We start from the raw sequence: 22654 nt of genomic DNA, 5'->3' as shown, positions 1-22654 counted from the left end.
CTGCTTTACTTCACTTTGCATCAGTTCATATAAGTCTTTCCAGGTTTTTCTGAACTCATCCTGCTCATCATTATTTCTTATGGTACAACAGTATTCTATCACAACCATTCCCTAAGTGACAGTGGGAAAGGAAATTCTTGGTTCTCTTTGTCTATTCTGTAGTGTCCACTCCTGTTGTAAGAGTTTCCCTTATTTTAGAGTTAAGTATGGGTGTATTTGCTTGTTGATTAATTCAAAAGTAGGCAAAGGATAGTTAATCCTGTCCTCACAATCTAGTGGGGTTCTAAGTAGGGGCATTTAAGTTATTGTTTCAGAATAGACAAAGAGAACCAAGAATTTCCTTTCACTCCAACAGTTTCCCATTACAAAAAGAGCTGCTAAAAATATTTTTGTACGGATAGGTCCTTTCCCCTTTATCTCTGATCTTTTTGGGATATAGACCCAGTCCAGCCAAACCTAATTTTTTTAAGATACTAAATTTTATTTTGTCTCCTCCCCACCAAATGGCATGTAGAATGTTTCCAACATTTTTCAAAGAATATTGTCTCTAATTCTCTCCCTTTTCCCCTCAAACCTCCACCCCCTTGAGATGGTAAGCAATCTCATAGATTTTTCGTGTGTAATCATGTAAAACATTTTTCCATTTTAATCCTTTTGTTGAAGGAAACTCAAATAGAAACAAAATTTAAAAAGTGAAAAAAGTTTGCTTTGGTCTGGATTCAGGCTCATTTCTTTTTTTTTCTGGAAGTAGATAACATTTTTTCATCATAAGTCTTTGAGTTAAGTTTTGGATCATTGTATTGCTGAGAATAACTCTTATTCATAGTTGTTCATTTTAAAATATTCCTGTCACTGTACAAAATTCTGTTGGTTCTGCTTTTTTCACTGCTTCATCTCCTGTCTTTCCAGGTTTTTCTGAGTTCTTCTTGCTTGTCTTTTCTTACAGCACAATTGTATTCCATTACAATCATATACTATACCTTACTCAGCCATTCTCCAATTGATGGGTATCCCTTCACTTTCCAAATCTTTGCCTCTCTAAAAAGAGCTGCTTTAAATATTTTTGTACGTATAAGCCCTTCCCCTTTTTTATTTTTTTATCTCTTTGGGATACATACCTAGTAATGATATTGCTGGGTGAAAGGGTATTTACTGTCTCATAGCCCTTTGGGCATTGGTCTAAATTGCTCTCCTGAATGAGTGAATCAGTTTACAGTTCCCCCAACTATGCATTCGTGTTCCAGCTTTTCTATATCCCCTCCAAGTTTTGTAATTTTCTGTTTCTGTATCATGTATCATTGTTCAAGACCTATTTCCATATTATTAATGTTTGTAATAGAGTAATCATTTAAAGTCAGCATCCCCAATCACATCTCCATCAAACCATGTGATCAATCATATGTTATTCTTCTGCAATTTTGCTCCCACAGTTCTTTCTCTAGATGTGGATAGCTTTCTTTCTCCTAGGTCCCTCAGAATTGTCCTGGCATTGCATTGCTGCTAGTACAGAAGTCCATTACATTTGAGATTGTGCCACAGTGTATCAGTCTCTGTGTACAATGTTCTGGTTCTGCCCCTTTCACTCTGTATCACTTCCTGGAGATCTTTCCAGTTCACATAGAAATCCTCCAGTTCATTATTCCTTTGAGCACGATAGTATTCCATTACCATCAGATACCACAATTTGTTCAGAGTGACACCCCGTCATTTCCCAATTTTTTACCACTACAAAGAACATGGCTACAAATATTTTTGTACACATATTTTCCCCTTTTGTCTCTTTGGGGTACAAACCCAGCACCAAGTATACCTTTTATTATTTTATTTTACTTTATTTTTAAATCCTTACCTTCCATCTTAGAATCAATACTGTGTATTGGTTCCAAGGCAGAAGAGTGGTAAGGGCTAGGCAGTGGGGGTCAAGTGACTTGCCCAGGGTCACACAGCTGGGAAATGTCTGAGGTCAAATTTGAACCTAGGACCTCCCATCTCTAGGCCTGGCTCTCAATCCACTGAGCTACCCAGGTGCCCTACAGCTGTACCTTTTAAAAGGCCCAGCTCAAAAGGCTTTTCTTAAATCTTACCCTAAAAACTACTCCAAAGGGATCTTTCTGAATTTTTGTAGTTCTTGATGTCCAATTTGTGTGGCAAATATCACTTGTTCTTTTATATTATGGTTAAAGAAATCCCAAGTTAGACAAATATTTATTAATCGCTGAATGCCATAGATGCATTAAAAAAAATTAACAAGACATTCTCTGCCTTAGGGTAGCTTATCTTCTACTGGGAGAGTACAAGTACACAGATAAGGATGAGACCACATAGGAATAGGGGATAAAGGCTAGATACAGACAAGGTGCCCAAGGAAAATGGAGAAAAATCCTTTCAGCTGAAGGGAATCAGGAACTGGATTGAAGAGCTGGCACTTGAGCTGGGGCTTCGAAGAAAACATTCTGAAAGAATGATTAAAGGGAGAATGTGAAAGAGGTTTGGAAAAGTTAGGATGGAAATGGATTATAGTTTGTATTTTATCCTAGAGGTAATAGAGAACCAGGGAAGATCTTATCTTCCCAGTGACTTGGGTTTTTTCCCCTTCTTGAGTTTGTAAGCTCTTTGACTAGGATGAGCTTTTAGTCCTCTTTGTATTCCTCACATAATATATGCTCTAATAAATATTTGTTGAGTGAATAAAAATAGGGATGGAATGTCTTAAATTTTTGAAGAGAATAAACCCTTTTTCAGGTTCTTATAAGCACTCCTATCAGCAGCTTGCCATGCTTCATTTCACATAGTAATTACTTATCTATAGTTGTAGTGAGAGAACCCTGGAGCCAGTAGATGGTGGACTGTAGGATTTGCCTCAGGCCAGTCACACTCATCCTTTCTAAATCTGCTCCCTCAACTTTTGCCCAACCTCACAGGTTTATACAAATGAGATAATTGAAAATGCATTACAGAAAACATTTTTATCAATATAGAAGGTATTCATTACAAAGCTTTCTTATCTCTTTATTAAAGATATCCTTAGGCCCTTTCCTGAGTAGCATTTTGTTATCCAATTTAAAAGTAATAAATCTATGGGTTTTTTAAAATACATACTTAAACTTGAACTTAAGTGACTTTCCCTTAGTTCAGATCTTTACCGTCAAGATACAAAAAAGCCAGAAGAAAGCCCTCCATCCTATTGTGTAGAATTGAGGGAAGGTATTAGGGAGTATGTCTTTGGTTTGTGCATGTTTTCAAATTGATGAAAGCACAGGTCTTTTCCTAAATAGAGGCCACAAACAAAGGTTTGTTTTTTTCCTAATCTTTTATCTCAATATAATTGGTTTCTTTTGAGATATTCCTATATTTTATTTTATGCATTTAAAAATGTAATTCTGTAAAGGGGTCTTAAGTTTCACCTGACTGTCAGAGGGGATCCTGATACAAAAGGTATAAACCCTTGCTCTGTGCACAGCTTAGCGCATCACTCAGTGCCCTAGCCTCTAACAACTTTGTCTTTCCCCTCCTAGCCAGGTGTATCCTTCTGAATTGTACTCATTACCCTGTGAATGATTCCTTAGGAGGGGTGATAAATAGTTGTTTTATAGTTTAAAACATCCACTTTAAGAATGTGCAATTACACACTTCCCAGCTGTGTGACCCTGGGCAAGTCACTTGACCCCCATTGCCTACCCTTACCACTCTTCTACCTAGGAGCCAATACACAGAAGTTAAGGGCTAAAAAACAAAAAAAAGCATAAATAAATGTTAAAAAAAAAAAAGAATGTGCAATCACGGTAAGAACTTTGCTATTCTAAATGATGCACTAGTGTTGTTGAAAAGCTGATTTTTTCCCCTAACTTCTGAAATGCTTTCAAGCTAGAAATCTGGGGGTAGAAGAACTATTTACAAAGTCTTCAGACTTTAGGCATATGCCCTATGATTGAAAGTCAAGTGTCTCATAAAATGAGTGCTTTTTTTAGAGGGTATATTATATTTAACTGGGTTTAGTGCCTTGTTATCATTGTATTCTGTGACTCTACTTAGTATATATACCCTCCAACAAAAGAGGAGAGGGCCTTTTGAAATAATGTATGCAGTGTTGTGACCCTGGGGATTCTTTTTTTGTCTATTTTTATTGTGTTTTCTTCTTTCAGGATCTGATGTCCCAAGTCAAGGCCTTATCATGATTAAAAGGAATGAAAGTATCTACTATCAGTTGCTAGGTTTTGACTCCAGAACATAATCCTGTTTATAAGGGTCCAGGGAATTTTGACTACAAGGCTTAATGAAAGTCACACTCAAATGAACTGTGCTGAGTCTGGTAGTTTATATATTTGAACAACTAATTTCTCTTGGAGAGGTGTGTGCATGCATATATACGTGTATGGGTAGGTATATTCTATTACAAACTAGCTGATTTTAGGTGCTGAGTTTGAACAGTATGTTTGCATGTTATAAATATATTTTTATGTTTATATTTCTTTATCTTGGTACTCTGAGAATCTTTTCACTTTCTCTATTTTTTGATACAATTTTTTGATACAATATAATTCTCTATCTTTTATGATACAATTAGGTAATCAGCTTCATAGTTACTTTTTAAAATAACCCTCTATTTAAAGAAAGAATAATCTTTTATTATTATTATTACTATTATATTATTATTATCACAGGCCTGTGACGTAGTTAGGTTTTGTTATGTACTATTGTAATATATACCTGTATGGTGAGATCCCTGATTACTGGACCAGAATCTATGGAATTTGTCAAGAACAATACAAAATACAAGTTTTCTGCATTTTGTCCTAAATATCCTCTCTATAGACTTAAAGATTTAAAGTTGGGAAGAACTTTAAAAGTTCTGATCTAATCTAACCTCCTCATCCTGTAAAAATAAATTTTCTCAACTGATTTGGGAATCATCACTGTTCAATTTCTTTCATGTTTCAGAAGTGTAGAATTTTAAAGGAAGAATTGGGTTTAAATATTGGCTCTAACACTACCAGTGCAACCCTGGGCAGGCCACTTATTCTCTCCTAATAAGTACCTAAATTTTCACACCTAAAATTCTTTCTGGAAGAAGATGATATAAAATTTAGATAAGAATTTGCTGGATCAACTAGAAAATTTGACTTTCATAAATTATTCTTAGAATTTTGGTTTCAAATGTGTCGTAAAATACTACAGATTTCTTTATGCTGCTGCTATATATTTTTACCGAAATTATTCCTATCTTTGACTCCCATCTTGGGGGGGGTAAGGGGTAAGAGCATAACTTGTGACTATGAGGTTTTTTGGTTCTAAACTAAGTAGGCCATCAACTTTATGGACTCACTTAGCACCACCTAAACTCCTATAAAGAAGATTTCTCTATACTGCAATAAATGATGAGTAGTATTTGACCCTGTAGACACCATCTGAGTATTCTTTGTTTTTTCTTTAACCATCTCTCAAAGTAGACAAAACTCCTTGTAGATAGGGACTTTCATTTTTTTTCATCTTATATTCCTAAGTCTAGCACAATGCCTTGGGCAGCATAGTTATATAATACATGTTGAACAGAATGTTGGTGGTAGATTTCTTTTATTCCTTCACTTAAAAAAAAAAAGTTGGGAATGCTTTTGGGCATGGTATTTCATTTCAAAACAGTTTAGTATTTTAACTGCCTTGACCCTCTATATTCTTTTGGTGACATCAGTTCCAATGCTTTCCATCATCTCTGCACAAATGATTTCAGGTATGTGTAGCTACCCCTAGTCTCTCCTTAGTTCCTGGGCCTGTAATACTATCTGCCCTTTGCACAAAGTTGTGGACATAGATGACCCTAGGCATCTCAAAATTCAACTTCTCTAAAATAGAACTCATCTTTCCTTCAAAACCCACGCTTCTAAGCTTCCCTGTTTCTGTTAAGGGGATGCCACTATCCTTCTAGTCACCTAGATTTGTAAACTGGGATTCATCTTTGAGATCTCATTTCCCTTCACCCCTTATATTTAATCAGTTGCCCAGTCTTGTTGCATCTACCTCCATATATTGTTTCTTATCACATCAGTGTGGTAAAGGATCTTATCGCCTCCTGCCTGGACTATTGCATCCCATCCCCTCTTTAGTCCAACTTCCATAATTGCCAGAGTGATATTCTGAAAGTATATACCCAGTAGGAAATAGAAAGCCACTGGATTTGTTGACAGGGTCAGGTCTTTGTTCAAGAAAAACACTTGGGCAGCTATATGGAAGAAAGATTGGAAAAAGGAAAAATTTATGGCAGGGAGGTCAGGGAGGCTGATGTGTTCTTTCTTGCTCAATAAACATCTTTGACTCCCATTCAAATGCAAACTCACCTGGCATTTAAAGCTTTTCACAACCCTTTGTCTCTAGTTAGTCCACAAACATTTATCAAAGCTCTTTGTGCCTGGCACTGGCACTGTGCTAGGTGCTAGGGATACCAAATCACAGAATTAAATGATCCCTACTCTACATTCTAGTAGAGAAATAACAAATGCATTTCTAAATATGAAGAGAATTAATACAGTGCATTCAGATTCACTATGACAAGAAAGGAAAGGCACTAGTAGTTGGGGGGAATCAGAAAAGGCTTCTTATAAAAAGGTAGTTCTAAACTGAATCTTGAAAGGAAGAAAGCTGTTTTAAAGGAGAAGGGAAGTAGTGTGTTGTATGTGTGAGAAATGGAAAGGTGACCAGTTTAGCTGGGTCACAGAGTAGGTTGAGTAGTGTTGTCCCTTCTAGACAGATAGGTTGGGTACAGCTTGTCAAGGTTGTGTTAAAATCTAAACAGAGGACTTTGTATTTGGTATAGAGGAAATAGAGAGCTACTAGGGTTGTTGACATGATCAAGTCTTTGCTCAAAAAAATCACTTTGGCAGCTATGTGGAAGAAAGATTGGAATAAGGAAAGATTTGTAGCAGGGATATCAAGGAGGCTGTTGTGTTAATGTAGGCAGAGGTAATAAGAGCCTGAACAAAAGTTATGGCTATGGGAATAGGGAGAAAATGGGTTGCATATATGAGGCATGTTGTAGAGGTACAAGATTAAATTATACAATTTTTCCTTCAGTCAGTCACGCTGGACTTGTCAGTCCAGTCACACTGGCCTTCTTGCTATTCTTCACACACCATACCATGATCATCATCTCCAGGCTTTTGAACAGGCTGCCCCCATTCCAGAATGAATTCTCTGCTTGTATGCCACTTAGAATCCCCAGCCCCCTTCAAAACTCAGCTGAGATGCCACCTCCTTCCTAATATACACTTTTTTGTCTTTCTGCCTGAAATTGCTTTGTATTTTTCCTTTAAATATATTTTACACTTAGAACAGAGACATTAAGCTCTTTAAAGTTTAGGACTCTTCTTTGCATCCCTAATAATAAGGGCTTAATAAAGACTAGTTGATAATTCAGCTTCTTTAAAATGAAAAAGTAACTACAGAAGTTATGTTCATTGAAAGTTAAATTTTGTGTTAGATTTTGGCTGGTCGTATATAAACCTGTATTAGTGTGTAGGGTCTATCAACAAATATTTATGAAGTGTCTGCTCTATGTCAGGCATTGTGCAAGGCCCTGGGGGTGCAAAAACAAAAGCAAAAAAGTATTGTCCTTGAGGAGCTTACAGCTTATGGGAAATGCAAATATTCTGTATGTAGATATATACAAATAAATAAAAAATAATATTGAGTAAAAAGCACTAGGCATCAGAAAAGGCCTGCATTTGATTACTTTTACTGAGTTCTTTTCCAAAACCTGGTTTCCCGATTTCTTCAGAGATCTTAAACTCCATTTCAGGGTTCTAAATTGTAGATCTCTGTATGTATTCTCTTATGTAATGGTTTAATAAGTATTTCTTCCTTTCACATTAGATCTTGATTGTTCATCATGTTATGCAGTGCTTATAGAATGAAACGAGTATTTGACAATAAGTCACATTCTTGATTCTTTGTGCATGTACAATAATGTTCTCATAAAAAATTTAAGGAATTATCCAATTGTATAAGTTAATAGGCACTTATTTTTACTTGACCAGGAATTCTTCATTCTAAAGAGAAACTGGACACACAATGGGAGACGACAGTGAGTGGATGAAACTATCTGTTGATCAGAAATGTGAACACAAGGTGAGGTTCTTGCCCCACCCCAAACCTTCACTGTATTTTCTGTCACTGGTTTACCAGCATATATTTGTTTGTTAATTTGGAAGTAGTTCATACTCCTACTGAAGAAACACTGTTGAACTGCCCAGGCATTATTAAAAGAGGATTTTCTGAACCGTATATGGGTAGCCACACTTGGATTGATTATAATGGCCCATATGGAAAAGAAATGTGAGAATACACTATCATCTACTTTGTAGAGAGGTGTGGAAAGTTATACCCTTTCTGGTATAATTCAGTTATTTCCCATTATAAATAGAATGCCTGGTAGGGAGTTCAATAACCATTTGGTTACTAATAACCTTTATATATATATATATATCTTTATTCACAGTTAAGCTCAAGAAAATTCCATCTTTACTCCCTTGATTTATATACAACATGATTCTCAGTTAAATATTACAAGAATAATACTGAAAACTTCCATATTTAATTTGTAGCTAAGGCATTGAAAGGCAATATCAAATTTGCTTTTTTTTAGTCAATAAATATTTTAACAAGTATTTTCTAGTTACTTCAGTTTTTTATCCTACCCACCTCTAATTTTCTCTGATTGGTTAAATATTTATTGAATAAAAGGGCAAAAAAGATAAGACTTCTGAAGCTTTTTGCTTTGATTTAAAGTTTGGGAGAACTAATTTCTTCCTTCTAGTGTTGTTCTGTTTCACTTAATGAGGCTTCTTTCAAAGTTGATTGGTCTGGGGACAGCTAGATGGCTTAGTCACTAAAGAGGCAGACCTAGGTATGGGAGGTGTTGGCTTCAAATTTTACCATAGATATTTCCTAGCTGTGTGACCATTGTCAAATCAGTTAACCCTAATTGCCTAGCCCCTTACCAGTCTTCTGCCTTGGAACCAATATTTAGTATTAATTCTGTAGAGAAGGTCAGGGATTAAAAAAAAAAAAGTTGATTGGTCTGGTTCCTTAAAGAATCATGGACTTGCAATGGATTTCTTTATAAAAATAGGCCATTTTAGTCCAACTCATGCCTGAAGAAGATTCCTTCCTCTAGTGTATCAAGCAAGTAGTGGTCATCTAGCCTTTTCAGGGAAACTGCCAGACAGGGAGCATTCTTTACTCAACTCATTAGCATAAATTATTAAGAAGTTTTTTTCTTATAGTCACTAATGCATGTCAGTTAGTGCTAATAATTTTACTTTTATATTGAGGGGAAAATTCTTTTATACTTAGTTTGTGGTTGATAAAAGAATCCAAGCAATTTTGTATATCTGAAATAAAATTCTAGGAGTCAGATTGCTAAGAATGAGGAATATATCATATTAGCTCTAGTCAGATTCCAGTGTAGAAATGTTGAACTGGGAAATCCAGTTAACTAGAGCCAGACCCTTGCTATGCTGGATAACTAAGGTATTATTGTATTTGGTGAAGCCTGGTCCAAAAAGCATAGTAACTTTTAAATTGAAGGAAGTTAAACTTAAGTATAAAAAAAAAGTATAAAACTTCTGGTTTATAAAGATAACTTCTTACTATTGGGAGAGATAAAATCTTTTACTTTGAAGGATTTGAAAAACAGACTTTCTGGATGGTTTTTGGTAGGTCCACTCCAGTGTGTTTCAGAGAACATAGTGCTTAAGGAACTTGCTTTAGAATTCTAGATCTGCCCTCTGCTCTTTGTGTGACCTAAAGTAGGCCACTGTCCCCCACTCACTGTGTATCAGTGTCCTTGGCTGACCTGCATCAGTAAAAGGATTTTGCTCATCTGGGAGTTGGAATTCTCTATACCACTAAATTCACAGGGCTAGACTCTATCAAATTTGAGGCAAATACTGAGTCAGATTTTTTCTTCCTTGAGGTAGAATTTCTTTTTCTTTCATCATAGTACCCCCAGTTTACTTATTTTGTTGGAATGAATAATGTTCAAATTCTTAAGCCATTTCTCCCATTTTGCAATAACATGCTAATCCTGCATATACTTCCTTCTTCAGTAAAAGGCTTAGTGTTAAGGGGACAAACCTAATTCTTTCCCCTGCCCACCTAAACTTGGGGACATGAAACCTCCCCCCCCCCCCCAATCCTTATTTTCCCAGAGGCCCTAGCAGAGTACCTTGTACATAATAGAGATTCAGTAAATATGTTGAGTGAGTCTCAAATCTCCGGCAGCTCCCTAAATGAGCTTGAAACTTATTGGCTACAGTCAGCAAATTACTGATTAAAAATTAAAATTGTGATGGTATGAAGCTTCTTGGCAGCTATACAAACATGTTTTTAAAAACAACTTTCTACATCAGGCAGCCTTAGTAAGATGATTTCTTAGCTATTGTAGCTCAACTATCATCAAGAGAAAAAGCAGTAAAAGGCACTTAAGCATGAGGTCAGGGTTTGGTTGTCATGGCCAGTAATTTGAGCTTATTTCAATTGTATTTTTGCCCTGTTATACCAATAGCAGAAAATTTGAGTTTGGAAGAACTTTCGAAAATTTATTTAGTATAATATATAACTCTTTTATACCTCAGTCTGAATTTGTTACATTCTCTTTTTTGCATCTAGAGTAGCATATGATGTAATCACATTTACATCACAAAAATACTTCACAGTAAGAAGAAAAAAAAATTAAACTTATTTAAAATGTGTATGTGTATAACTAAAACTTATTTTCTAGCTCTGGAAAGCAAGGTTAAGTGGATATGAAGAGGCCTTGAAGATTTTCCAGAAAATAAAGGATGAAAAGAGTCCAGAATGGTCCAAATATTTAGGATTGATCAAAAAATTTGTGACCGATTCCAATGCGGTGGTTCAACTTAAGGGATTAGAAGCTGCACTTGTCTATGTTGAAAATGCTTACGTGGCTGGAAAGTAAGTAGTCTCTTTCTGTTTGTTCTGGGTCTCGATAGGTTCCTTTTATATACAGGAGCCCCAAAGATCTCAGAACAGGTTTAAGTAATAAATGTGCCCTGAGACCTTTGGGACACTCTGTATATTGTCCTCAGTTTTTAGCACTTTAGAATATTTTACTGGGATTCTCACAGTTCCTTGAAATTAGAAATACTTCAATGTTTGACCGTGATTAAATATGATTTAATAGATAACTGTAGACTAGGTTATAGTCAAAATTCCTCATTACCGTTTTCATGCACTTAACTATTTTCAACATGACTTCCTCACCTAAAAGTCAACTAGGCCTGGAAGTTAGAACCAAATGACTGAAGACTCTTCTTTCCTTTTATTTAGTTCATATGAAGCACTCAGCTAGAAATTTCTTGTTGCTTAAACCTAAAGGCAACCTTTCCATTTGTTGTTTTTTTTTAACTATTCAGAGACTGAGAGATTGTTTAGATCAGAGGTGTCAGGCACTGGGCTAGTGGCCCTACATTAGTGGGCCAAGTGTCTGTTTGAGTTTGACTCACCATTGGTTTAGATGAACTGAAACACAGAAGTCTTCAGTTATTGGATTCCAACTTTTGGGACTTGTAGACTATTCATAGCAATCTCTGAAACCCAACCCCCAAACTTTTTACAATGTTTCCTGGACAATTGAAATATTATTGATCTTTTTTCAGGAAACATTTCCATGGGAGTGAGAAATCGAGACTGCCTCAAATGACTTCTTTCTAGCTTGAACTTATAAAAAATCTTTTTATAGTTATTTCTTATCCTTTTTTTAGTATAACATCACCAAAATTTCCTCCAGTATTTCTTTTTCTCCCCTTTCCGAGAGAGCCATCTCATATAATAAATAATACCATTATTCCTTTAGATACCAAATCCTATGGCTTTTTCTCGGTCTCCATCCTCCTGGGCTTTTGCTACCTTATACTACTGTACTCCTCCTAGATATTCTCTCCTCTCTCAGATTCTGAGGTACTTCTGTCTCTTGGTCTTCTCCCACTTGCATAATGAATCTTTCTCAAGTTCCTCTGCTGTCTTTCATGCATCTTCCTATGGATTCTCTCTCAAGGTCCTGTCTTGGTCCCTTTTTCCTTCTCAGCATTTATATCCCCTAGGGATCTAATAACCTTCCCATGAATTTAGTTGTCAAATGTAGATGGATAAAAACTAAATCTAGCTGGCTAGCCCTTATCTCTTCCCTGAACTATGGTCTTAGAATTGCCAGAGACCCCTGGGCATTCTTTACATGGCATCTCAGTCTCCAGAACACAAATTCTCTTTCTCCCTCAACCCCTCCAGACTTCTGTGGAGAGGACTGCAGTTTGTAATTATGGGATGGTTAACATGTTTCCCTTTTTCCTATTTACCTCTATGCTTTCCCTTAACTTATACTGTATATCTAGCTAGTTGTGAGATTTTGTGGATTTGACTTTTACAGAAATTTCTTGTCAGACAAACCTCTTTTCTGGTTTTATTATAACTGCTTCTTGACTGTTTCCTTCCCCACTCTCCCCCCTTTCATTTTCTCCTTTCACCAAACTATTCTTCCACATAGCTGCCAAAATAATCTTTTTTTTTTTTTTTAACTCTTCTTTCTTAGAATTGATACTAAAGTATCAGTTCCAAGGCAGAAGAATGGTAAAGGCAAAGCAGTTGGGGATAAGTGAGTGGCCCAGGATCACATAGTGTCTGAGGTCAAGTTTGAACTCAGAACCTCCTGTCTTCAGGCCTGGCTCTCTACCCATTGAGCCACCTACCTGTTTCCATAATAATCTCAAAGAATAAATCTGACCGTGTTTGTAACTCCCCAGACTCAAAACCTTCAAAGACAACTTCTTACCTCTAGGAAAAATACAAACTCATCTTGGTACTTAAGGCTTCCATAATCTGATTTCAGCATACTTTTCCAGCTTATCCTATATTTTTCTTCACAAATTCTGCATTAGAGTTATATGGAACTAGGTGGCATAGGGGGTGGTACAGAGCTGGACTTGAAATAAAGAAGACCCAAATTCTAATCCTTTCTCACTCTCTCTGTGGCCCTGGGCAAGTTACTTAACCTCTGAACTCATTTTCCTCATCATAAAGTGGAGGTGCTAATAACAGCACATTGGATTGAGATAACATATGTATGCAAATACTTTACAAACCTTTCAGTTCATTGTTATTACTTTTTACTTCTCTAGACTCCACAATCTGTATCTACTCTATGCCTGAAATTTACCCATTACTAAGCCTCAAGTCCTTAGTGTTCTCTCTTCTCACATTACATTCTTTACCTATTTATTCCTCTATTGAACTATAAGCTGCTTGAGGACAGGGACTCTTCTGTGTTTGTAGGGCCTTGCATGAATTAAGTGCTTAATAACTGTTCAAGGTACTGTTGTTGAGGGGAGGGAGGAAAGGGGGCTGTTTCCAACTCTGCACTCCTCCCACCTCACAAAATCTCTTTCCAGTTCAAGTTAGTAGGTTGAAAAATGTTTTTATCCTCCCAAAAGGTGTTAGATGACTGATTTGTGTCAACAGTCAATGAAGAAGATATACTTCAGGCCCTCTGGTAATCAGACAATTAGCTATCTCTTTTTCATTGGTTTGTTGAGTTGGATTGGCAGCTTTGGGGATTGGGGCAGATTGGAAAAAAGCAATGACCAAGGCTACTTTTCAAATTTTGCTGAATTGAGGGAGAAAAGAAACTTATCCAGTTATGTAGTCCTTCCAAAACAAGCATGTTATTTAATATCCTTAATACTCATAAGGAGGAGAGGTCAAATCTCTTTCATCCTCTGAAAAAATTCACTTGCCCTAAGAAATCTCTTCTTTATTTATTTTTTATTTTTTTTAGTCAGAAAAGCCATTCTTTAATTAAGGAAAGGTGTACAGGGCTGAGTTAGGCCTCTACACAGAGCTGCGCACCACACTACACAGAGTCCGAGGATTAAACTCTGGTTCCTCTGGTCCCTGACCCCCCCGGGAAAGCCAACCATGCTAGATTGGACAATTCCTGAAATCTCTTCTTTAAAAAAAAATTCTGGAACTCAATTCTGTTCTTTCCGTCTTTTATAAAACATGCTAACCTATGGTTCATAAATAAATATTCTTAGAGTAAAAAGAAAATATACTAAATTAGATTCAGGGCCCATTTCAATTAATTCTCATGTGTAAGCAGATAAGATGTATTTTCCCCTTTTTTTCCCCCATCTTTCTTGAGCCTTTCTTCTTGAACTAAAGTGAATCTTTGTTTTTAACTATGTGTTTCAGGACCACAGGAGAAGTTGTATCAGGGGTTGTAAGTAAAGTGTTCAACCAGCCGAAAGCCAGAGCAAAGGAGCTTGGCTCAGAGATCTGTCTGATGTACATAGAGATTGAAAAGGGGGAAGCCGTGCAAGAAGAGCTTCTAAAGGGCTTGGACAGTAAGAACCCCAAAATCACAGTTGCCTGTATAGAGACACTGAGAAAAGCCCTCAGGTGAGCCTTACATCATTAGGAGGGATGCTTCTGGGAAACCTGACAACCCCCTGAGTATGTGTGATGAGGAACAGAGCTCTGTTTAGAGTAAATCTGTCATTGAGCCTTACACAGAAATGGAAACCACTGGGATTTAGCATTCCCAAGTTGCTATGGGCCCTAAGAAGACTGATGCCTGTCACTGTCATGCTTCCTCACATCAAGTGAATGATGAATTTTATTCTTTGCCTGTTTTGCTATCATGACTAAACCCCTTCATGATGAAAATAGATCAAGTTATTACTGACCTCAATTTAAGAACTGACTTTATTTTGGGGTGTGGGGGATAGAGATTATCTTGCTGAAATTAAGCACTTAAACCATTTCTCCCACCTCTATACTGTCAGTAGGTGCAGATTTCAGAGGGCTGGACTGTTTTTTGGTGATTGACTCTGTAATTTGGTGAAGATGACAGTCTGTTGTCCTCGAGTCAGGCCATTTGGCTAAAGCAGTGACTTATTCAGTGTCATCCTAAAGCAAATACTGTGCATCAGTGGTGTCAAACTCAGCTAGAGGGCAGCATGTTTGACTTAGAAAACCACAAATTATACATTTCCCAATGAACCTCTCAATCTGATTTGAGCCACTAGGAACACCTCTGTTGTACATCTTTTATGGGAGCCTAGAACTGCAAAACAGAAAGTAACTTAGTAGGTTATTTAAACCCCAGACTTTGTTGCTAACTTTAAATGAACTCTTGTGTGAATGGTTTCTTTTTGGGGAACAAGCAGCTGTTAATGTACTGTGTAAATCTAAATTAGACAAACCACTAGTTTGTTCTCCTTTGGCAGGCCCTCCACTCTGATACCATGTACCCAGTAGTTTCTATATCAGAGCAACTTTAGGGAAATGCTAAATGTGTGGTATATTATAATGCATGGTAGTGATCATCTCTGTCTGAGACCTGGCAGATGTCCTGAATCTTTTTTTAAAAGTTACTGTCATTTGAATTTGTACTATTTAAAAGTATCTAAATTCAGACTTCATAAAGCCCTGGCCAAATTTTTACCTTTTAAGTGAATTTTCAAACTCTCTTACAACTTCACTATGACTAGATACATTGTCATATCAGAACACAGTAGATATTTTCCTTGTAACATTCATTACTGTGCAATTTGAAAAATAAAACATGTATTGTCCTTGGAAATAGACATTGGTAATCCTTATCTGCCATTCTCCAGATACTGGGAAGAGCTGGATGGCTATTTGGTCTGTTCATACCAATAGAATTCTTAAGGTGTGCTTGTGCCTGTGTCCCTATGAACATATATACATATCAGCATGTATAGTATGGTGTGTTATAGTCTTCTAAATTTAGCATCCCTGGAGTTTTAAGTACTATACATTTCTCAGACTTAAAATTTTATCCATATTCTACATAAACAGTTTTAGGTAAAAACATGGGTTAAGTTTATTTTAAAATGAGTTTTTAATTTTAAAACAGCCTATGGCATCTAGCTTCTCTTGTTCTTAACTACAAGACTTCTGAATGAGCAGCCCATCAATAAGTCCAGTGTCTCTTTTCTTTTCCATTCATGAGACCTCTTACTCATCACATTTTACAAGCTATCAGAGTGATGAACACTGCTTAAAGGCAGTGAGGAAAAACAATCCCTCATCTTAAGAGCAGCAGAAGTAACTTGTTGGGGAAGGTGTTGTGACTTGAAACCTTATGCTACCTGAGTGCTAGTGTATACTAGCATCTGTCCTTTCCAATAGGATCAGCAGCACTTTTAAGGCAATCAATCTTCATTGTCCTGGTGGCCTTAGGGCTAGAAGAAACTGTAAAAGTCATATCCTGGATGACTAGTGTTTAAATAGTTATTTCTCTCATTTTTAAAAATACATATTCCGTGTTGTGATTAGACAAACCATATTATAGCTTCTCTGTTGTGGTTTTTAACTGGGATTCTTGAATGTGTGTATGTTTAATTTTGATAACTATTTCAAATATCATTAGTTTCCTTTGCAATCCTATGTATTATATTTTATGTATTTAAAAACATAAGGAGCCATAGGCTACATCAGATTACCAAAGGGGTCTGTGACAAAAAAAAAGGTTAAGAAGCCCTGAACTGGCAGATTGCTTTGCCCTCAGGAGGCTTTGTACCTAAATCATCTTCATTCTGGTTGCATTATGTTAGCAGTAGTCATTACTAGGAGTAGCTGGTGGGGTAGTCAAGCTGCTTTTGACTTTGTAAAAAAAAACAAAAGCAAAAAACAAAACAAAGCAATGTTTTGAGGACTTAGTGAATCTATGGGGTGGGATAGGGTTGTGAAGTGCTTTGAGGAGGTATGAATAAATAGTCTAGGCTCATAGCTCTCTGCTGGAAGGAATCTCAAAGAGCCTCTGGACCATTTCACTCCACAGATGGTGAAACTATGCCTTTGGGAGAGTTAGTGAGTTGCAGAGACAGAGTTGTAGCCCTGTGTCCTGTGCCTCCAGTACCTGGCTTTTACTTACAGGGAGCTCTCAGAGGACTCTTCTCTAACCCTGAGCCCTCTAGCCTGAATCAGCTCTTTTTAAAAAAAATGTCCTGCTTTGCTACTAAAAGCAATGCAGTGATCCAGGAAAACTCTGAGGGACTTATGAGAAAGAATGCTATCCACATCTAGAGAAAGAACTGTGGGAGTAGAAATTGAGAAGAAAACATGAGATTTATTGCATGTTTGTATGGGTAAATGATTTGGGGTTTTGGTTTTAAAAGATGACTATTACAAAAACAAATTTAATGGAAATAGGATTTGAGTGATGTATAACTCAGTGAAATTGCTTGTCAACTCCAGGATAGGGGAGGGAGACAAGAAGAATCATGTAACCATGAAAAAAAATTTTTTTAAATATATTAGACATCTGGGGGGGGGGGGGNNNGGAGGTCCTAGGTTCAAATCCGGCCTCAGACACTTCCCAGCTATGTGACCCTGGGCAAGTCACTTGACCCCCATTGCCTACCCTTACCACTCTTCCACCTATAAGTCAATACACAGAAGTTAAGGGTTTAAAATAAAATTAAAAAATATATATATATTAGACATCAACAGAAGCTACAAACTACCCGTTGGAAAATGGTTTAAAAAAAATTAAATAGAGCATCCTTGGGAATATGTGCGTGCCCTCATTCATCCTCCAGAAATTGAATTGAAATGAATTGAAGTTAAAAGATTAGACATGATAAAAGGTCTGCTGGGTCCAACTTTAATGATTTGATTTGATAAACCAGAAAATTTTCATAATTATAGAACTTCCACTGATCATTACAAAAACACCTTGTCCTTATCCCCATATATGTAAATGATTTGGGATATTCCTCACCTCACTGAGCCCTAAAGAATCAATGCATTTTTGTTTGTTTTAGAATATGTGCTGCCAGGCATTCTTCTTTAAAATTTCAAAAAAAATGTTAACCAGGATTATCAGTTTACTAAGTGAAACCTCTTGTAAAACTAGCCATCTAGATTGGCTTCATTGTGTGGTGGTAGCAGGAGGAAGAGTATTTGAAACCAAAGTAGTATATAACAGTCTCCTTAGCTAGATTTGCTTTTAGATGTATGTAAAGATGGTTCTGAACACCTGTTTTCTTCTTTGTCCTTTGCCTCTTTGTCTTCCAAGTCTGTCAGGATAATGGCTACTTAAGTATATGTATATTAGTCAGCAAACATTTATAAGTACTTATGGGACAAATAAGAAATGAAACAGTGCCTGCTCTCAAGGAGTTCACATTCAAGAAACATGTACATTTATTTCCATGCAGAAAAAATGCAAAGTATTTAGGGAAAGAGAGCATTAGGTGTTGGAAGGATTAGGAAAGTGCATGTAGGTGGATAAAAGTTTCAACTGATAACAAACTTATATATGTTTTTCAACCTTTTACTCCTAGTGAATTTGGTTCAAAAATTATCTTACTTAAGCCAATTATCAAAGTGTTGCCAAAACTCTTTGAGTCTCGAGAGAAGGCCATTCGAGATGAGGCCAAATTATTTGCTGTGGAGATTTACAGATGGATTCGAGATGCTCTGAAAGCTCCGCTACAAAATATAAATTCTGTCCAGGTGAGGCCCTATCACCTGTTTTTGTTATTGGCCAAGTGGTATAGAATAGAGGTCCTTCAGTCCTGAAGCAAGGGCTATCTTGTGGTAAGCATATATCTCCAGAATCCATTCTCAGATTCTCTTTGTCTTTGTGATGTCCTCAGAGCATTGTTAATTCTTTTCCTCTGCTGTTACAGTCCTGCCAGTCCTGTCTGCTCCCTCCAGTAACTAATAGAATAGAATAGCCTTATATCACTATGGCTGGAGGACAGGCCCTGTTATATGGTGTGTTGGGCTTTTGTTGTTTGGAATTTCTTTTTGAAGGCCATAATTTAACTCCTAAGTGATGCTTTAAGTGAATAGTGCTGCCAAATGGATATCTTGTTTTTATAACTACACCAAGTTGAGAAGGGCTGCCCCTCCCCCTTAGTAAACATTAAAAGCTCAGGCTCTTCTTTGTGGGCATCTTGAAGACCAATACCCCAACACACTGATGCAATTTAGATTTTCTTTGATCGTTTCATTGAGTCTGTGCAGAATAAATAAATCAAGAATATATCACCTGATAGCAACATTGCTAGTGATAATGTTTTGGCAAATAGTTCTAAAAAAACTTAATGATTTTCTAGTTGAAGGAACTAGAAGAAGAATGGGTCAAACTTCCCACAGGGGCTCCTAAACCTAGTCGGTTCCTGCGCTCCCAGCAAGAGTTAGAAGCTAAGTTGGAACAACAACAGTCTGCTGGAGGAGATGCTGAGGGAGGTAAGCTCTCCGTTCTCAGGCTTGTTATATGGCCAACATAATCAGATCCCCATGCCTTCTCTGCTCCACTCTGCTTTCTCCTCATCTCTCTGCCTCACTCTTTTGTTCCTGTTCATCCTGTTGACATCTTGTTTGTGAATATCCGTTTGCTCCTTGAAGACAGGAGCTGTCTTTTGCTTCTTTTTTGTATCTCTAGCACATAATGGAGTGCTGGCACATAGTAGGTGCTTAATAAGTGATTATTGACCAGCTGACCTACTTCTTCATTCTTTTTCTCTGCCTATAGACTTTCTATCTTTTAAGCTCAATTCAGATGCCACCTTGGGATCTTTGTTTTCCACTACATGCTTTCATGCCTATTTGTTCTATGTGGTGATAACACACACATAATATAGCTGTTTGGGTTAGCATCCTATCTTTTTACTAGAATGTAAACTTCAGAAGGCAGCAAGTAAGATAGAGTGTTGGGCCTAGATTCAGAAAGACCTGACTGATTTTTTTTTTTTTTTAACCTTGATGTGTATGGAGACTAGCAAAGAAGCACGTTACATTACCTAGGGCTTCTGTGGACAAAGGAAGGATCTGCTGGATGCTGCATAAATGGCTGTTCCTTCCTTCTGTTCTACAAGGTTCAGAACAGAATAGTAAAGGATTGACGTGTATTCTGTTTTCATTTCCTAAGTTTTCTCAATTCTTTTAGGTGGTGATGAAGGTGATGAAGTGCCACAAATAGATGCTTATGAGCTGTTAGAAGCTGTGGAGATACTGTCTAAGCTTCCCAAAGACTTTTATGACAAAATTGTAAGTTATCCATAGACTTGCTTTTCTTTAGATGCTTTCACAATAATCACCTGTTGAGTTTTAAACACTTGTTCCAGCATATTTCTTCTTACGGTTGTAAGGGAAAGTGGTTATGATGGTATCTGTAATGTGGGAAATTGGCCTCTAAGAGTAGTAAAAATTTGGACCAGTATGTGATAACTATTTGTACTCATGCTAAGGCTTTGAAAATATTTATCATGTAATTTCTTGCAGACCTAATAAGGCATTTCTATAATAGTCACTCATACTGATATTTCTTAACTATTAAAATTTTACTTAGGGAATAGAGAGCCAGGCCTGAAGATAGGAGGTCCTAGGTTCAAATTTAACCCAAGATAGTGCCTATCTGTATGACACTGAACAAATCATTTAGTTGCCTAGCCCTTGCCACTCCTTTGCCTTAGAATCCATACGTGATATTTGATTCTAAGATGGAGGTGATTTTTTTTTAAAGACTCTCTTGGTATCATTTTCTTAAATAAATCATCAGGCCTGTAAAGTACCGTATGGAAATCAGACCATGGTGCTTGATCACTGAAAGCCATTTGATTCCCAGACTAGAAAAATAATTTATGAAGAAAAATCATCTTGACTATTGTTATGATGGTATAACCTGGGATGCTTCATTTACAGTCTTAACTCTTTACTTTAATCAGCTCTTGGTAACTAGCATGTTATTTGTATACTAGGGCTTGTCTCTGCATGGCATAGAGGCTGAGCTTTCATACTTGTAAAAATATTCTACACTATGTGTGACTCTTACTTTGCCCCCTGCAGGAGGCAAAAAAATGGCAAGAGAGAAAAGAAGCTTTGGAGGCTGTAGAAATAATGGTGAAAAACCCCAAACTGGAAGCTGGAGATTATTCAGATTTAGTCAAAGCACTGAAAAAGGTAAATCTGGGCTATTGGAGCTTTAGTGTGATGTGATTTCAAAATGGAGACTGTAGCATTACTTCTCTTTTAAATAGTTGCTGTTTTGTCTTAAATATTTCTCAATAGAAGTATGATTTTTTTTTCCAAATCTTTAGAGAGCAGTAGGCCATTATTATATGTATTTTCAGAATATTGGCATGCTAGGAAGCTTTATAAATTATTATGAAGAAAGTTTTTCAAGTCTATGCAGAATAACCATTTAGCAGAATGGAGCTCAACATAAGAGCTATGCTTTTGTTTTATATATTAAATGGGCACGAGGATATGGGTATGTCATCAGGTTCAATGAACATTTTAGAAAGCTTTTGGTTTCGAGTTATGAGGCCAAGGTTGAGTAACATTCTAGATCTCTATACTTAATGGCTTTTATGAAATCTGAAAATATAGCTCTGGCATATAGGGATAAGAGTACAGACTTTGAAGATGATCCAAGAGTAGAGATCTCTGCCACAGGATGTCAGGGATCCTCCCTCACTGGAGAGGACTTCAGGTAAGGTTGGACCTGATGACTTCAAAGGTTCTAGTCACAGTACCTGGAAGTGCTTATATGTGATTCTATGTCCTGCATTTATTAAGTGCAGTAGATCATGTAAACCATTTACAAGATCTTTCTTGTAGACTCCTGCTATGATGGCACAACAAGCTTTGTTAAGAAGTGATCCTCTTGGAGTTATGCTTGGGAAACTAGCCTCATAGCAGCTATCCATGGGCAAAGACTGGAACAAGGGAGAGACTTTTTCTTTTTTCTTTTTTCTTTTTTTTTTTTTTTTAAACCCTTGTACTTCGGTGTATTGTCTCATAGGTGGAAGATTGGTAAGGGTGGGCAATGGGGGTCAAGTGACTTGCCCAGGGTCACACAGCTGGGAAGTGGCTGAGGCCGGGTTTGAACCTAGGACCTCCTGTCTCTAGGCCTGACTCTCACTCCACTGAGCTACCCAGCTGCCCAAGACTTTTTCTTTTATAAACCAGATTGCTGCTAGAGAAGGTACACCAGGCTGAGGCCAGGGGTCTAGTCCTGGCTCTGCTGCTAACTGCCTGTGTTTGGTTGGACTTGTTACCTTATCTCTCTGGATCTGTTTGCTGTGCTCTTAAGATGAGCAGAGATTTCTAGGGACTTTCTGGAGTCTTCTCAGTTCTAATGGTTTTATTGTTTTGTTTTGTTTTGTTTTTTACTCCTACTCTGACCCACAGGGGAGGAAAATCAGTCCTTTCAGGTGCTTTCTATTTTGTACTTTGAGAGGGAGGAGTGATGAAAAATAAAGGTCCATTTCATCTGCTGTTTAAATTAAGACTAAAGAGCAAATGAAATGGACCTTTATTTTTTTGTAAAGATGCTTTAGTCAGTCCCCTTATACCCAGTGAAAAAGAAGAAAAAATAAGGAAGAAACATCAAAAAGAGGAGTAAATTGATAGGAGAGTACTTGAAAGAAAAGATTCTTCTCATCCCTGCCCTGCTTCTTTCTGTGCCTGAGGACACCCTTGGTACTGGGAGTACAAATCCCTGTAATAATTTTTCTCTCCTTAAAGTACATGAAAAAAAAATATATGGAATTTTTTTTACATTTTTATTTTATTATTTTTTTTTTAGAAAAATTTTTTTCCCATG

General features: G+C 36.9%; 1 protein-coding gene across 1 annotated transcript in view; it reads left to right on the top strand.

The window, feature by feature from the left end:
• Positions 1-4311: 4311 nt before the first annotated feature.
• Positions 4312-22654, top strand: part of CKAP5 (cytoskeleton associated protein 5) — an 80826-nt gene continuing 62483 nt past the window's right edge. The window contains exons 1-8 of the mRNA XM_044681475.1: positions 4312-4376; positions 8025-8115; positions 10772-10965; positions 14257-14463; positions 18381-18552; positions 19161-19293; positions 19994-20094; positions 20893-21006. Of these exons, the coding sequence (XP_044537410.1) occupies positions 8059-8115; positions 10772-10965; positions 14257-14463; positions 18381-18552; positions 19161-19293; positions 19994-20094; positions 20893-21006 (978 nt within the window). The 5' untranslated portion in view covers positions 4312-4376; positions 8025-8058. The remainder of the gene's footprint in view (positions 4377-8024; positions 8116-10771; positions 10966-14256; positions 14464-18380; positions 18553-19160; positions 19294-19993; positions 20095-20892; positions 21007-22654) is intronic.

The sequence above is a fragment of the Gracilinanus agilis genome, chromosome 6 (genome assembly GCF_016433145.1).
Source record: "Gracilinanus agilis isolate LMUSP501 chromosome 6, AgileGrace, whole genome shotgun sequence".
NCBI lineage: Eukaryota > Metazoa > Chordata > Mammalia > Didelphimorphia > Didelphidae > Gracilinanus > Gracilinanus agilis.
This window is presented reverse-complemented; position numbering and strand designations above follow the sequence as displayed.